This window comes from Chrysochloris asiatica, unplaced genomic scaffold (assembly GCF_000296735.1).
Source record: "Chrysochloris asiatica unplaced genomic scaffold, ChrAsi1.0 scaffold00003, whole genome shotgun sequence".
Taxonomy (NCBI): domain Eukaryota; kingdom Metazoa; phylum Chordata; class Mammalia; order Afrosoricida; family Chrysochloridae; genus Chrysochloris; species Chrysochloris asiatica.
This window is the reverse complement of record NW_006408521.1, coordinates 17,700,119-17,718,480: the sequence shown is the minus strand read 5'-3', so window position 1 is coordinate 17,718,480 and position 18,362 is coordinate 17,700,119. Positions and strand designations below refer to the sequence as shown.

At 41.2% G+C, this 18,362-nt stretch overlaps 2 protein-coding genes across 2 annotated transcripts in view; one reads left to right on the top strand and one right to left on the bottom strand.

Annotated features, from left to right (window-relative positions):
* Positions 1-4,755, bottom strand: part of MARCH5 (membrane-associated ring finger (C3HC4) 5) — a 66,472-nt gene extending 61,717 nt beyond the window's left edge. The window contains exon 1 of the mRNA XM_006831140.1: positions 4,377-4,755. Coding sequence (XP_006831203.1) covers positions 4,377-4,411 — 35 coding nt within the window. The 5' untranslated portion in view covers positions 4,412-4,755. The remainder of the gene's footprint in view (positions 1-4,376) is intronic.
* A 57-nt stretch (positions 4,756-4,812) lies between these two features.
* The window catches only part of CPEB3 (cytoplasmic polyadenylation element binding protein 3), a 298,968-nt gene continuing 285,418 nt past the window's right edge, over positions 4,813-18,362 (top strand). Inside the window, exon 1 of the mRNA XM_006831138.1 lies at positions 4,813-4,993. The gene's annotated coding sequence lies outside the window, so the exon portion shown is untranslated. The remainder of the gene's footprint in view (positions 4,994-18,362) is intronic.

Here is an 18,362-nt window from a genome sequence, read left to right as displayed (position 1 = left end):
TAGTTTTTGTTAAACAATAAAATACACAATGAATCTGTTGTTGTTAAGTGCTGTTGAGCCAGTTCCGACTCATAGCGACCCTGTATAGGGTTTCTGAGGAGCAGCTGGTGGGTTTGAATTGCCGACCTGTGGTTCACAGTCCAGTGCTGATACTACAGTGCCACATCAGGAGTACATAAAGAGTCTAGAACAGTACAAAACATATGTTATTGTTAAGTGCCATCGAGCTGGTTACAAATCACAGTGACACTGTTAACAGGGTTTCCAAAGAAAGGATGGTGAGCTTGAACCACCAACCTTGTGGTTAGCAGTCCAGTGTTTATCCTACAGAACCACACCAATACTTCAAAACCTATGTAGACAGTTAATATTTACTAAATAAATTAAATATACATGTTTAATAATTGATTCCCTATAAAATGTATAACCTTTATCCTAGAAGCCTCTCAATAATACAAGTACATGCTATCTCAAGCATGTTTCTTTAGTCTTCAGAAGGATAAAACCTCTGTTGAAAACATAAGGAAACACGAAATTTTCTCTCAAAAATTGCCACCCAAAGGCCAAGCTGGGAGGAAAAAAAATTCACGGTAAAAATTCTTGTCTGTTGGGTCTGTCAATATTTTTCCAAGTGAACCACATGAGGAATGTTCAACATAAATGTAGGGCCAGCCCAGTTTGCATGTTGCTATGATGCTGGTGTGGCACTGTAGGATAAGTACTTAACTGCTAACCTCAAGGTCAGTAGCTCAAACTCACCAGTTCTTCCCCAGAAACCCTATATAAGGTTGCTGTGAGACAAAACCAACTCAATGACACTTAACAACAACATGATGCTGAAGAAGTTTTAGTAAAACTTTCAGACAAAGATTGACAAGGAAGAAAAGGTGTGGCAATCTACTTCTGAAAATCAGCCAATAAAAACCCTGTGGACTACAATGGTTTGTTCCCTAGCCCTTCCTGGGAACACAATGAAATGAGCATTTTGTGTGTGCAGGAGGTCACCATGAGTTGAGGCAACTTGATGGCAACTACCGGGAACAACAGGAGTCCTGATGTGGCACTGTATGTTAAGCACTAGACTACTAACCACAAGGCAGGTGGTTCGAACCCACCAGCCACTCCTTGGAAATCTTATACAGGGCAGCTATGAGCCAGAACCGACTCGATAGCACTTAACAATAACAATCGGGAACAATAAAAAAAATATGACGGAGACGGAGACGGAGATAAAATTGATCAATACACTAAGGTCTTAAGTCTCTAATATAGTATTCTATCTGCCTAACAATGAATGGAGTTCAGGTATGTCACTCACTGTAGGATAAGCACTAGACTGCGATCCATAAGGTCAGCATTCAAACCCACCAGCTGCCCCTCAGAACCAGGGGCGCTATGAGTTGAAATGGAACTGACTAGGTAGCAGTTAACAACAACAACATACAAATAGTGTTTACTACTTTATAAAATGATTTCATGTATTCTCATCTGATACAACAACCTGTGAGGCAGGATATTCCCATTTTATAAAGGAGAAAATGTAGCCTCAGAATTTAAATTCAAAGTGTTACATAGTTAATAAGTGACAAAATAAGAATTTCATGATTTCCATTTCTAAATCACATGCTTTTCAGATTATACCATAACACCTTTAGTCATGAAGTAATCCCCTAGTGTGTAAGCCAAAAGTTTTAATCACATCAGAAACATCAGGAAAGCTTTAAAAAATATAGATACATCCAGAAATTCGTTATTTAATGGGTCTTATGCAGGGCCCAAGCATTCATTCATATTTTAAAATGCTTAAGTGATTCTTATGGAGTCCTGGAGTGGCGCTGTGGATTAATGTGCCAGACTGCAAAGCTGTTTGAACTGCAAGGTTCGGCGGTTCAAGCTCACCAGTGCTGCTCCTTGGAAACCCTATACAGGGTTGCTATGGGTCGAAATCGACTCGACAGCACTTCACAACAACAATAATAGACACAAGACGGAGGGGGAAAGGAATGCATTAAGTATCTGTTTATAGTGATGAAAAACTTGGCAATGAATACTGGTGATGGTTGCACAGCATGACTAATATAATTGATGTCACTATATTATACATGAAAAAAATGTTGCATTGGCAAATGCTACAAGGTCGACAGTTCAGACCCACCAGGCACTCTCAGAAACACTATATAGGATCACGATGAGTCCAAATCAACTCGATGGCACACACACAAAAAATACACACACAACTGCCATGAGTTGGTACTGACAGGACAGCAACTGTTTGCTACTGTTACAGTACAATCTGTCAGTAAGCTAAATTACAATAGAAGGAAAAATCCAGTAAACTGGGGAAACAAAAAAATTAAAACATTTGTTCAAACAATAAATCTGAATAGATTACCTGCTGAGTACCAGGTTGCATTCTAGAATTTAAGATAAACAAGGGTGAGTTAGGTTTCTGTCTTCCAGGAACATACAGGCAGCCCTGAGATTCTAAGGTCTGACTTACAGACAACTCGAAAACTCTGACTTGCCCTTTAATGCTATGAACACTGGCTCTCATTATGAACCAAAGGAACCAACCCCTATCATGCACTAAAACCAAAATCCACAAACCCACTGCTATCCAGTTGCCTCTGACTCATAATGACCCCATAGGGCGGAACAGAACTGCTCCATTGGGTTTCTCAGGTTGTAACACTTAGAGCAGACAGCCTCATCCTTCACCCGCACCCTGCACTAAAGCCAACCTAAATAAGAGCCAACATGCACTTGTTCCAATCTCCCTACAAAGCCTATGTGATGACACATTTAGGAAAGGTGGGGACCACCTGAACATAAATAAGGAATTGATGGTTAACTGCCATCAAGTTAGTTCCAACTCATAGGGACCCTATACAGGGTTTCTGAGGAATGGCTAGGGGGTTTGAACCACCAACTTGTGGTTAGTTGTTGTTAAGTGTCATCGAGTCATTTCTGACCCACAGTGACCCTGTATAGGGTTTCTGAGGAGCAGCTGGTGAGCTTGAACCACCAACCTTGCAGGTCAAACGGCTTTGCAGTCTGACGCATTAACCCAAAATGTCAACACCAGGAATTCTAGTCCATACACTTCAGCCTGCTAACCTAAAACAAGGTCTGGATAAACCACTATCATCCCAACTGAAAATAAAGTTAATGGTTTCTATCAACTTAGCTCACTGCTACTGAGTCAATTCAGACTCACAGTGACCCCTTATAGGGTTTCTGAGGCTATAAATCACTACTGGATGGGAAAGTCCAAAGAGCAGCTGGTGGGTTTGAACCTCAGACCTTGTGGTCATCCTACAGTGACTATCCAACAGCAACATACTAGAACTCCAATTTAGATGTCTCGAAATTCTAAGCTGCAAAGGAAATACTCGTGTCACTTTAGGTACAGGTGTACTCTTGGAGGATTTGTGTTGTGGGTGTGGCAACGCCACACAGCATTTTACTGGGAATCAGCTCAATTAAGGGAACTCCTTCAACCGTCTCACCTGCTAAACAGCATGGCAAATGTCGACTGAGATACCGAGAGTAGTACGCAACCACAAACATTATGCATTCGCCTCTACAACTGGCTCTACCAGGGAACATCTGGCTGGAGACAAATGGAGATTATGAAGTCTCCAAAACACTGAGTAAAACCCCCAGAGTCGCCTTTGAACAGCAGAGGGCAGTGCAGCAGACGCCACATGAAGAGTTGTAACGCCTGGAGCCCCCCAGAATGGGCAACTGGCTTCCCAACAGGCTGGAACTTCAATGAACGCACGGAATCGTCAACTATGCCAACTGTCCAGCGCTGGGATTCAGGTGGCTGTTTTCCATAACCTCTACTCTGGTTTGACCGTTACGGCTCCCTTGTGGATACTCTGACCTTAGAGTTGAGGAATGGGAGAACCAGGAGTTGGGGGGCAAGAAATGCTCATCCTTGGTTTTTGGAAAGAGCTTTTCAATTGTAGGAGGGTCATTCCCCTGGAGAGAGAAGCTGATCCTTCTGGACCATGACATCGCTGACAAACACGTTACAACACAGTAGCTGGGGGGGCCCGCGGGAAGGGGACCAGGGCAAAGAAACAGAAACTAATTCTGGGGGGTTAACCTTTACTCCTCTAAACTTCCAAATGGACTTCCAACAAAACTAGACGCCACTCTTTAGGTTTCGCTCTTAGTCTACCAACTGAGCCCGCCGCTCTGTCCTCCCCCGAGTATGAACTTCAAACTTTCTGCCCCTCACAGGGCCCCCTGGCCGTGGAACTCCTGCGGGCACGCCGGGCTCTTCTCAAGAAGAGCCTCGAGGCCGGGCGCCGGCAGGGCCGGAGCGACAGTCCGCGGCTCCCGTTCCCTTGCAAAGCTGCCCGTACCTGTCCAGCATCTGCTGTAAGGCTTGGTCCGGCATCTTCAGCGGAGCCGGCGCGCTCGGCCCTCTCCAGTGGACCCGGTCAGGGCCGGGCCCAGGGACAATAGCACTGAGAGGCGGCGGCGGCGGCGGCAGAGTAGGCCTCAGTCCGGCGGCAGCCGCGAACCCACCACCCAGCGTTTCAGAACGGCTCTGCGAAGTCGGCAGCGACGGTGCGCGGCCAGTGGGCGTCCGGAGGTGGCGGTGAGGAGCAAGAAGGAGGAGACTGGGGTAGGGAGGCGGCGATCGCGGCCCAGGTTCCTACCCGTCAGCCCAGGGTTCCGGTCCATGGACCGCGGGCGCCGAGTTGCTGCCGGCGGAGGAGCTACCTCTGTGAGGTAAGAGTCACCGCCTCCGTGCGCGCCGGGGTCACGACGCAGGGCGGCCCAGAGCAGCCTGGGAGATGTAGTCCTCGGACCGTCCCCGCTGGAGGCTGCACAGCCCGCCCCGACCACCGCAGCCTCGCCCGCCGCCGTCCGGCCAGCGCCCTCCGGTTTCCTTCCTTCAGGGTGGGGGAAATGTCCTTCGGGCCGCTTTCCTGGAAGCAGCAGGATGTGTCGTTCCACTGTCAGTAGCAACAAGGTCAGCCCTCCCTGCCAATTTCTACCCCCCCCCCCACACACACACACCTCTTGCTCTCAGGTGGGACTGAGCCAGGTGAGGGGAGGGAACGGCAAGGGCCATTCCACGCCAGGGTCCACAGCCCCGGCCCTGGCGTCGGAGCGGACGGTGGTGGGGATGACGGTGGCAGAAGGCTCCTCTGAAGCTCTAGACGCAGGGGCCAGCCTCTCCCTCACTGAACCCATTTTGGGAAGTTACACAATCCCCGCAAGGAGTCCGATGTTGTGGTGCGTGAGGTTATTTGGGGGGGAATGGGGTGCCGGTGGGGAATAGGGTATGCTTTGACCCGGCGGCTTCTAGCCGAGACTCTGAGTGTTAGGGCGAGGGTGAGAAGAAAAGAGAATTCTCTCCCTCCCAGGAACCTTCTAAAACGTGCCTGGGTTTTCAGGGCTCGCCGACAGCTTTCAAATGGAACACGTTCGTGAATAAACAGCTCTTGCTTACTCAGCTGTGGGTAGTCAGGGATGTTTGCTTCCCTCTCCTGCTGGCCACGGTTAACCATTTCTAGTCGCCTTGACACCTCCAAACAGGTAGTTAGGAGGAATCAAAAAGAAATCCCAAATCGCACGGGTGGTTTCTCTGACGCTCTAGGAATAGCTTTGGCAGGAGGCGAGAGCTTTGGCTGGAGCGAATGCGTATTTTGGACGACCTGTGGTGTTCTTTAGTGCTGTGCCTGGTAATTTCCTCCTGATGCTGTTTAATTTCTCCTGCAAGATAGTTGTTTTCACTTTATTTAAAATGGGCTTTTTACACTCTTGTTTATTTAGAATTTTACAGTCATTTTGTAATTCTGTGTTTAAAGTCAGTTAAGTATATTTGACTTAGAGCGTAAGCTGCTGGAGGAAAAAAAAAAAAAAAAAGTATCCAGAGGTTTAGTTGGCTTCGATTCTGATATATGCTTCTGTCAAAAGATTTGGGGGTCAGGACCAGGCACTGTTTCATTCTGCTGTGTATAGGGTCACTGTAAGTTGGAACCAGCTTGAAAGCCACTAGGAACACCAACAGTGTATCAACTAGAAATTTAGTAGTAATACTTTTTTATATTTACTCTTGTATATACAATTATGCATGCATTTATGTTTACATGTATGAGTGAAAAATCAGAACTGTCTTACCTTAGACTTCCCCCAAGTGATTTAAAGAGATCACAGGGTTTTTGTTACTGTTTTACCATTGTTTTTAAAGCAACAAAATACCAAACAGTAAATATACCTTTTCTGATTAAAAAAAAAAGAGATTTGGGGGGATTTGGATAACTAATTATATTAATGAGCCACATTTTTCACATGAAACGAGAAACAGATTCCCTATCCGCGCGCCCCCTAGGGAAGAAAAATGTGTAATCTAGGTGTCTAATATCTCTGGTAGCATAGTGGTTACGAAGCAGGCTGCGAACCTTAAGGTCAGCAGTTTGAAACTACCAGTCGCTCCGCGGGAGAAAGGTGAGGCTTTCTGTTCCTGTAAAGATTTACAGCCTTGGAAACCCTGTACAGGGTCGCTATGGGTCGGAATCGACTCGACGGCACTTAACAACAACGACAATATTTTAAAATCCTATTTGTTGTTCTTTGTTCTGTATAAGCCTGGCGCTGTGGGTTAATGCGTCAAAATGCAAAGCCGTTTGAACTTCCAGGTCGGCGGTTCAAGCTCACGGGCTGCTCCTCGGAAACTATACAGGGTCAGTATAGGTTGGAATTGACTCGACAGCACTTAACAACGCCAAACGGTGTATTTATTACTTCAAGCAATTGTCAGCTATAAGATGACGAATATATTTGAGCTTAAGAACAGAATTTGAACCTACCATATTGATTATTGTTGAGGGCTGTCGCGACCCTGGATAGAGTTTCCATGGAGCGACTGCTGAGTTTGAACCGTGGTCCTTCCAGTGCAATTCCACCTAGCAGTCCATTGTTTATCCTACAGCACCACACCAGCATGTTGACTAGAGTAGTGCAAACTTTAGCTTTATGATTTACAGTAAATGGAATTCTCACTTCAAAATTTCTGTTGTAGAAATCGATTTTATATCAGCTTTTTAATGAAAAACCAGTTTTGTGGCTCTGTCAAAAACCCTTTGAAATAGAAAAAAAAAAATTTTTTTGGTTATTTATCTTAAGAATAATTTAACACCTGACCTAGTCATTTCACTCCTACATATATTAATGAGAGGTGAAAACAGATGTCCACACACAGACTTGTACCTAGCAAAAATGTTCATAATAGCTAAAAAGGAGAAACAATTCAACTATCCATGAATCATCAGTGGATAAGTAAAATAGGGTGTATCTGTATAGTAGAGTATTATTAGGCAGTAAAAAGGAATAAAGTGGATACATGGATGAACCTTGAAAACATTCTGCTAAGTAAAAGGAGCCACGTGCTATTTGATTCCATTCTTATGTCAAGAATATTGACTTCCACATTGTTAGGAGTTGGACTTGACCCAGTGGCAGTGGGTAGAGCTGGAGGAGTTGGGGGAAATGAGTGACTGCTAATATGTAAAATGTTTCTTTTGGGGGCTGTGAAATGTTCCAGAGCTAGATAGTGGTAATGGTTGCAGTTTTGTGATATGCAGTCTTGTATCACTTAATGTCCATAATTGTTGTTGTTCAGCGACATCCAGTTAGATACGACTCATAGCGACTCTGTGTAGGGTATCTGAGGAATGTCTGATGAGCTTGAAACACCAACCTTGTCGTTCAAACCAATCTTGTGGTCCAATGCATTATCTTACAGTGCCACACCAGGACTTTACAATACATTTATGAAACAGGACACTGGGATTTGAACTTGTATGAACACACATATTCAGGAAATCCCTGGATTATGAACAAGTCCCATTCCTAAATCTGTTTTAAAGTCAAATGTGTACCTAACTTGTATGGTTTGTTTCTACATCAGTTTGTCTATTCATAACAAGAGAAACACTTCTAGATACACTAAAACATCTTACACTTAACAAAGGTGACTGTTATGATATGTTAATTATATCTCAATTATAAAAATAGGAAATGAAACAAACTTTGATTATGGTGATGGTGGTACAACTCTAAATAGACATACTATGAAAACACTGTATTGCATGACATAATCCCTGATCTAAAGTGGAGCTCCTTTTCAATGTTGTTATTGTTAAGTGCCGTAGAGTTGGTTCTGACTCATAGCAACCCTGTACAGGGTTTCCAAGGAGCAGCTAGTAAGCTTGAACCACCGACCGTGCAGTCCAGCATGGTCAAATATCCAGTTTTCAAATTTTTTCATTATTCTTTTATTATCAGTATCTTTATAAATCATAAAATTGAACATTTGTGAGTGAACATCTGGGAATGAGGATATCAGCAAATTGTGTGCTACAACATTGTATGTAGCTCGTATTGCTAATGATAAGATATTAAAAACAAACAAAAACCAAAAGCTATAGGTGGTGGTACGTGTTCTTCCACATAGCTGTAATACATTGTAAATTGGGTACTGCCTGTACTTAAAATAAGTGAATTTCTTGATATGTAACTTTTATCTCAGTAAAGCTGTTATTGATTTTGTTTTTAAAGTAGTTCCCCATATAAAATATTTATGAGTTTATACAGAGAAAAATATAAACTGATAATTATTATTGAGTTTTAAAAATTAGTCTCTGACTTAATGAAGACGTCATAAGTCAGTTCTGATATAAGTTGAGTAAATTTTAATTTTTCCCCAGCTTTTATTATTATTGCTTTTTATTATCAGCATCTTTTTCAATCTGATCTTTATTTGTCTTTGGGGGTAGAAACATTACTTATATATTAATTTACAGATATATTTTGATACCTGCATGTATACATGCAAAAATACACACATCGTAAAACTTTACTCCATCAATGAAGAAAAGTTGGAAGACATTTTCAGTAATCACTTTGCCCATAGAAGGTTGTGGATCATCTGGATTACGCCTGGGAATAGGGTTGGCATTTCTAGTCAGAAAATTAGAGTTGCTTGGATTAAAACAAAGAAAATTTCTTTATATATTTTGCAGGAACATCTCACTACCTCACCAAACTGTGGATCAGCTTTAACAAAACTATCAGCATTTGGGTCAGTGTTTTCAAGGAAAACATTTAGTTTAGAAAAAGACTTCAGCTAATCTTTTCACTGTAAAAATTTCAACAACTTCTCTTATTTCTTCTTCAGCATATTTTTTACTTCAAAATTGGTACTCCTAGTCTGTCCATTTCCTTCCTCCTGATCTATGAGCTATTCCACTTCAGTGATATCAGATTATGCACTGCAACGTTGTTTATAGCACAGACCAGGGTAAGCGCTACAAAAAGCATTGCTACAAAATCGTAGAAACTTTTTATTAAACAAAAATATCAAAATGTGAAGCTATTGTTTCTCGACAGGTCCTCCATCTTGGTCTGTCCACTTCTAAAGGTGATGTTGCCGTGTATCTAACTCTTCTGCAAAGAACTCTTTGCTCTTCAGTTTACACCATATCAAAATAACAGTTTTGGTATCCTCAAGGGACTCAAATATGTTCCTTTGAGTTTGGGAAACAAAAGTCTGAAGTGGTAAGATCAGGGCTCTAGAGTGGATGAGCTGAAGGAATTTGCCTAGAGCAGTCCTTGATACCCTTGAAGAATGAGCAGGTGCATTTTCGTGATGGAAAAAATATGTATAGATAGACAGGCCTTTGCTCAACTTTCCTGGCCTTTTTCTCACCAGTGGAGCTTTCAATTTTCTTAAAACTTCTTCCTAGTAATCCCTAGGATCATTCTGTGTTTTCAAGAATATCTATCAATATTGTTGTTGTTGGTATTAAGTGCCGTCAAGTCGATATGTTGTTGTTGTTGTTAAGTGCCGTCGAGTCGGTTCTGACCCATAGCGACCCTGTACAGGGTTTCCAAGGGTGTAAATCCTTACGGGAGTAGAAAGCCTCATCTTTCTCCCGCGGAGCGGCTGGTAGTTTCGAACCACTGACCTTAAGGTTCGCAGCCCGATTCGTAACCACTACGCTACCAGAGCTCAAGTCGATATAGTGACCCTGTATAGGGTTTTCCAGTGAGCAGCTGGTGAGCTTGAACCACCAACCTTGCAGTTCAAGTGACTTTACAGTCCGGCACATTAACCCACAGAGCCACACCAGAGCTCCGTATCAATATTAGCCCTTGGGAATTAGAAAAAATAAATATCATAGCTTCCTGTGCTGACTTCTCTGCTTTGAATTTAACTGGCCAAGCAGATCCCATCTATAGCCTATGTTTTGTTTAGACTGTTTTTTTGAAAGGCACCCTAATGGATTCCTGATGTGGTGCTGTAGGATTAGCACTGGACTGCAAACCACAAGGTCAGCAGTTCACATCCACCAGCTGCTCCTTAGAAACCCTATACTGTGAGTCGGAATTAACTCGACGGCACTTAACAGCAACAGTGAGACTAAGACTCACTGTTTTTATTACTCAGAGACTGTTTGCAACCATCCACTGATTGCAGATACATTTTAAAACATGTTTTGTTTGGAATTAAGGCATGCATATATGAATTGGAACCCTAGTAGCAATTCTTTTTTACCCTTATATTACTAACAGTAAGCTGTACCTTAAAAAAAAAAAAAAAAAAAAAAAAAAAAAACCCTGACAATTGTTAAGTACAGTTTGTTGTAACTCAAATATGTCTTAAATTGGGTACTACTGTATGTGCAAAAATGATAACTGATAAAGCTCATGAAACAATTCTTACATTTAAAATAGGTGACCCATGTAGTCTGATCTCAACAATGTCTGTTACCTTTGTTTTTTATGGCTTTTGAATTTTCAAATAAAACTCAGATACTTGGGATTATAATTTACTCTCTGATTTTGAAGGAAAAAATGTCTTAATTACTTAGTATTTAGTTTGATTTTCCTCTTTCCCTGATCCTCCACTTCACCAAGCACAATGTTCTTCTCCAGAGACTGGTCCTTCCTGATAACATGTCCGAAGTACGAGAGATGAAGTCTCACCAGCCTTGCTTCTAAGGAGTATTCTGACTGCACTTCTTCTAAGACAGATTTGTTTGTTCTTCTGGAAGTCCATGGTACTTTTAATATTCTCCTCCAAAATCATAACTCAAATGCATTGTTTTTTCTACAGTCTTCCTTATTCATTGTCCAACTTTTACATACATATGAGGCAATGGAAAATGCCATGGTTTGTGTTAGGTGTACCTTAGTTCTCAAACTGATATCTTTGCTCTTTAACACTTAAAGAGGTCTTTTGCAGCAGATTTGCCTAGTGCAATACTTCATTTGATTTCTTGTCTGCTGTTTCTTTAGTGCAACTATGTTCCTGTTGTTAAGTGATGAATCAGTTCCCACTCACAGCGACCCTATAGAGGGTTTCCAAGGAGCAGGTGGTGAGCTCGTACCACTAACCCTGTGGTTCAAACTGACCTTGCTGTCCAGCTCATTTACCCACAGCACCATACCAGGACTCCATAATGCAACTATAATTCCCCTTTAAACTCAAAACTAAAGCCACATTGTTGTCGAGTCAACTTCAATTCATGGCAACCTCATATGTTACAGAGTAGAAGTGCTCCATAAGATTTTCTTGGCTATAATCTTTTGTTCCTCCATTAAAAAAAACATGAACTTTTTATTTTGAATTGAGTGGAGGTTTATAGAGCAGATCATCAGTTTTATATTCAACAAATCATACACTTTGTTTCATCTCAATGACTGCAGTTCTTGTAATGTAACATCACATCTCACTTCCTCCCCATGTTTCTTGTTTCCATTCCTCCTGGTTTCCCAATCCTTCTGGATTTTGCCCTTAAGTAAACACTGCCCTTTTGATATTGACTGGTTGACTATTCTCTGGTGTATGTACCTCACTCTACTAAAGATTGAGCCACAGGGTGAGTTCAGCTCTAGATCTGAAGGGTGACCAAGGTCTGAGGGTTCCAGCATTGTCTATCTGATTAATAAACCTCGTCTGTTTTGTGATTTTGAGTTTTGTTCCACATATTATCCCACTCTATCCAGGACATTCTAATGTGATCCTTTTCAGGTCTGTTGGTAATGGTAGCCAGACACCATCTAGTTCTGATCTCAGGATCATGGAGACAGTCACATGGTCCATTAGTCCATTAGACTAATTGTTTCCAAGCGGCTTCAACTTTCATCACTCTTCTTTCCTCCGGACAAGAAAAGACCAATAGTTGGACCTTTAAAACTCTAAAGTTTTTAAACCCCCAGTCACTAGTCACCAAAGTAGCATGTAGAATATTGTCTTTGTGGCACTGTAGGATAAGCAATGGACCACTAGCTGTTCTTCAGACACCCTATACAGGGTTGTTATGAGTCTGAACTGACTCATTGGGAGCTAACCACAACAAGAACAGAAGTGCTTGTATTTAGAAAGTACACCTAGAAGTGATTGTGTTTAGAAAGCGAAAACTGGATACTTACAGCTGAACTAATATGAGTGATACTTGGCAGTACATGATGAAGCACCAAATGAATGGCATAAAGGTACAAAGTAATGTAGAAGCTCAGAGGGGATTATTGTGGGCTGGTATGTTAATGAGAACATTGTGAAACATGAAGAATTTAGGTTTCACCTTGTAGCAAGAGGAGGAATTATGTGGGTGAAGAGATAAGGAAGTATCTTGGGCAGGATAAGGATGAACAGATGTAGAAAGAGGAGTCAGTTTCTGTAACTGGAGATGTAAGTCTTCATTGAGTAAGGCTGGAAAATATGATTGGCTAAATAGGGAATCTTGAATTTATTAATTCATTCGCTACTTTTCTTTCCATAATATTTTATTCTATTTTCAGTGAAGCAGTTGAGGTTTCCAGCAGTTTCAATGCAGCGTGTTCAATGATATCTGTTAAATTCTTCACAGTGCATCAATATCCATTATTTCCATTCTGCTTGTTCCATTTCCTTAATTTAGTTTCCCTACCCCCTTACATTTTCATCTTTGTTTCAAAGTAATGGTAGACCTTTTGGTCTCACATAGGTGATTTTATAAAGCAGCACAGCACTTACAGGTGATACTCTTTTTTGCCGGTATTTTATTTAGAGTAGTTGACTATTTTAACTCCTACCGTTTGCTCAAGAAATCAGCCTCCAATTTACCTGCTTGGTAAGAGGTATCGGACTGTGATATAGCAAAACATTTGCATTCCAACCTTTTTTGTGTATAATTCAGTGACATTAAGTGTATTCATCATGTTGTACAACAGTACCACTATTTCCAAATTTTTGCATGTCCTTTAATAGAAACTCAATGCTTTCCTGCCTTCTGAATTTTTCTTTTGGCCCATGCTGCCCCTTTGGTGTAGTATAGTTGAATATTCTGAGGAGTAAAAAAATATTTATTGAGCATATGTGGCAAACAGTAAAGTTGGCACTAGGAATGCACAATCCCTACCTTTGTGTTTACATTTTATATTGAGAGAGAGAGAATTGCACAAATTAATTTTTAAATTACAAGTGTGGTAAATGGACTTATGAGAGATTATACTTAAGGATTTGATCTAAAGCAGGGGGTCAGGGAAAAAGGAAATGTCCATTATAGTGAGGCCTAAAGGAAGAGTCCTGGTGTGGCACTGCGGTCTAATGCGCTGGACTGCAAGGTCGATTGGAATGGCAGTGCTGGCGGTTCAGCACACCAGCCACTCCTTGAGTCAGAACCAACTAGAGGACACTTAACAACAGCAACAACTACTAAGGAAGAGTAAGAGTTAACTAGATAAAGGGAGGAGGGAAGGGCATTCCAGACTAAAGAACTGGGCGTGTGCAAATTCCTTTTGAAGAAAAATCCTGTGATGAATAGGATAAGCTGAGACAAAGAAGGGAGCTTGGTGCAAGATGAGACCAACAAGATAAAGCAAGTGACAGAAAATAAAGAGCTTTGTAGAATTGTTTATGGAATTGTGCCCTTACCCTAGGAAAGAAGGAAACTGCTTGAGGTAGGCTTAGGTATGGCTTGTTGTTGTTGTTGTTAAGTGCCCTTGAGTTAGTTCCGTCTCATAGTGACCCTGTATGGGTTTCCAAGGAGCAGCTGGTGAGCTTGAATCACTGACTTTGCAGTTCAAATGGCTTTGCAGTCTCGTGTATTAACCCACAGCACCACACCAGAACGTATGGCTTAGGTATAAGAAATTCTCCATAGAATGCAAGTCTAACCCTGTTGTGAGTTAGAGAGTTGGCCAAGACTTCATTTTGGTTGGAACCACTATCAACACTTAAGGAAGCAGCAGTCAAGAAATCAAATGATGTATTGCATTAGGCAGTCTGCTGCACAAGACCTGGTTAAAGTGTTCAAGAGCAAAGATGTTACTTTGAGTACTAAAATGCACCTGACCTAAGCCATGGTATTTTCAATAACCTCATATGCATGTGAAAGTTGGACAGTGAATGAGGAAGATCGTACAATTGATGCATTTGAGTATGGTGTTGGAGAAGAATTATTAAGGTGACATGGATTGCCAGAAGAACAGATCTGTGTTGGAAGGAGTACAACCAGAATGCTCCTTAGAAGCCAAGATGGCTGGATTTTGTCTCTCATCCTTCGGACCTACTATCAGGAGGATCTAGTCCTTGGAGAACGCCATCATGCTTGGTAAATTGTGAGGATGACCCAGTACTGAGCAGTGTTTGTTCTGTTTTACATAGGGACATAGGAATGCTATGGGTCAAAACCAACTCAATGACACCTAACAATGACAATTCTTAAAATGGTATACTGTGTGGACTGGAAATAGAGCAAGTTAGGACTGGAATGGAGTCCTGGTGTGGCACTGTTAGTTAATACGTCAGAGTCAGTTCAAACTGCAAGGTCGGTAGTTCAAACTCACCAGCCGCTGCTCAGAAACCCTATAGAGGATCACATTGGGTCAGAACTGACTAGACCACATTTAACAACAACAGCAACAAGAAAGACTGGAATAGGTCTAAGAACCTGGCATGGTCTAAAACCATTTTTAGAGGTTTGCTTTAATATGGGTATAAATTCCTTAAGGTCCTTAAAAAAAAACCTCATTGCGGTCAAGTTTATTATGATTCCTAGTGATACTATAGGACAGAGTGAGACTACCCGAAGGGTTTTTGCTGCTGTAAATCTTTATGGAAGCAGACTGCCTCATCTGTCTTCTACCTAGAGGTTACTGGGTTTGAACCACCAACCTTTTGGTTAGCAACCCAATGATTAATCCACTGTATGACCAGGACTCCTTTAAGATCCGTTGTTGTTGTTAGGTACTGGCAAGTCTGTTCTGACTCATAGAGACCTTTATAGGGTTTCTGAGGAGTGCCTGGCAGGTTTGAATTGCTGACTTTTTAGTTAGCAGTCCAGTGCTTATTCTATAGCACCACACTAGGAATCCTTAGATAGGCTAAGTAGTTCTCTGGTAGATAATGTGCCTGAGCCTCTGCAGTAGGCCTTTCTGGGGGGACTTTGGTCCCACAGCATATTTTATTAACTCAGCATCCACAGGATTACTTTGAGTTGACTTTGTTTTCTCAAGTCTTGACAGAGACATCACTAGTCACTTGTAGGAGATGTTGTAAGACCTATCTATTTATCTACATTTGCTATCCAGAGAATAGAATATGTTCAGCACACAACTGCTCTAATAATAAGGTAGATATTTGTAAAGGGTAAATAGTTTTATATAGTCATCATCCATTAATTTATTTTCTAATTAATGGGCTGGAAGAGCCATTAATTTTCATTATCCTTGCATAAATTTCTCTGTTTGGGCTTTGTGTCCCTAGAAATAAACAGTGGCATGACAGGGTAAAGGACGTCTGGTAGCATAGTGGTTACGAATCGGGCTGCGAACCTCAGGGTCACCAGTTTGAAACTACCAGCTGTTCTGCAGGAGAAAAAGATGAGGCTTTCTGCTCCCGTAAAGATTTACAGCCTCGGAAACCCTGTACAGGGTCACTATGAGTTGGAACTGACTCCACAGCATATAACAACAACAACGACAGGGTAGGTAAAAAATCACAGGATAACAAGCTACATCTTCTTTCTTGTAAGTTTGTTCCTGGAGTATCAATTTTATGATAAAATGTCATATATAAAGAATTTTTTTCCTTGTTAAGTAAACATGGATTTGATAGAGCAGCATTTCTGGAAATCAATACTATTTTCATAATAATGTTGTTAGTTGTCCATTGAATTGGCTCAGACTCATGGTGATCTTACACAAAATGTGTGCCAGTCTCAGGATCATTAGTGTATTGGAGTCCCTTGTTGTGGATAACGTGTCTAAGGAATTTGCTTTTCTCACTGTATTGACATTTGCACTGATGATACAAACATTGGTGGATAAAACTGCTGGCACCTTAGCACCATACAGGTAATGGCACCAAACTGTACTGATAATAATATATTCTTCACCAATAAGCACATTCAGTAAATGAAGTAAAAAAAACAAAAAACAAAAAACCACTTTCACTTAAGAATGGTTTTGATTAAGCAGTAAAGATTACTTAATTAAATTTTGACCCTTGAGTACAATACTTTTAATATCCTATGGTACTCTTCTGTTATATACAAAGTATGATGGTTGTCTCCAGGAAAAGTACATATGCAATTAAGATATAAACTGAACTCATTGTTTTTTCATTGCATACTGTTTTCATCTCAAAGAAAGATTGTTTTTTCATTGCATACTGTTTTCATCTCAAAGAAAGATTTATAATCAAAATTATAATTTTTTGTGTTGCAAAGGAAACTCTCAAGAAGGTGAAAAGACAAGCCACAAATTGGGAGAAAATCTTTCCAAATCATATATTTGATAAGAGACTTGCATCTAGACTATATAAAGAATTATACTTCAATAATAGACAAATAACACCATTTTTTTCCAAATAGACAAAAGATTTGAATACATATTTCTCCAAAGAACACATACAAATGGCCACTAAGCACATAAAACATGCTCACCGTCATTATCCATCGGAGAAATGCAAATCAGAATCATGAGGAATTACTACCTCACTCCCACTAAGATAACTATAATCAAAATATGTTGTTGTTGTCAGGTGCCATCGAGTCGGAACCGACTCATAGCGACTCCATGCACAGCAGAACGAAACAATGTCCGATCCTGGGCCAACCTCACTACCGCTGCCACACTTGGGTCTATCAATGATGCCACCTGGCCAATCCATCTCGTTAGGGGTCTTCCTCTTTTTCTCTGACCCTCCACCTTACCCAGCATGACATCCTTCTCCAGCGACTGTTTCCTCCGGACAATATGTCCAAAGTATGAGAGACGAAGCTTTGCCATCCTGGACTCCAAGGAGCACTCTGGCTGCACTTCTTCCAAAACAGATCTATTGGTTCTTTTGGCAGTCCATGGCACTTTCTCCTCCAACACCATAACTCAAAGGCATTAATTCTTCTATGATCTTCCTTATTCACTGTCCAATAATCAAAATATAACTAATAATAAATATTGGAGAAGATGTGAAGAAATTGCAACCCTGATACTCTGCTGGTGGGAGTGGAAAATTATGCAGCCTCTTTGAAGAATAGTAGTTTCCCAAAAAGTTAGACATAGAGTTGCCATGTGACCCAGCAATTCCACTCCCAAATGTATACCAGATAGAAATGAAAACACAGGTCCACACAAAAACTTGTACATGAATGTTAATAGTGGTATTAGTGGTAGTCAATCCTGACTTATAGCTAGCAGCCCTTTATAAGGTTTCTGAGGCTGTAAATCTTTACAGGAGCCCAAAGCCTCACCTCAATCCCACAGAGTGACTGGTACATTGGAACTGTTGACCTTGTGGTTAGCAGCCCAGTTCATTCTCTGCTAAACTACCAGGGCTCCTTAATATTCAAAGTAGCAGCATTCATGACAGTGAAAAGTGGAAACAACCTAAATGTCCATCCCCTGATGAATGCCTAACTAAAATGTAGTATATCCATAGAATGGAATGCTATCAATATTACCCCCCCCACACACACACACACACAAAAGAATGAAATACTGATCTCTGTTACACCATGCATTACATTAGAAAACATTATGCTTTTTGGAGCCAGCCACAAAGGACCACATGGTGAGTTTGTGGTTCCATTTATATGAATTATTCAAAAAAGACAAATCTATAAACACAGAAACTAGATTAGTTGTTGCCTAAGGTCAGCAGTTCAAGCTCGCCAGCTGCTCCTAGGAAACCCTATACAGGGTCGCTGTGGGTCAGAACCGACTCAACAGCACTTCACAACAACAACAGAGCTTGGAGGATGGATGGAAAATGGGGACTAACTAGTAATGGATGCAAAGTTTCTTTTTGGTTTGATGAAAATGTTCTAAATTTGATGGTGAAGTTG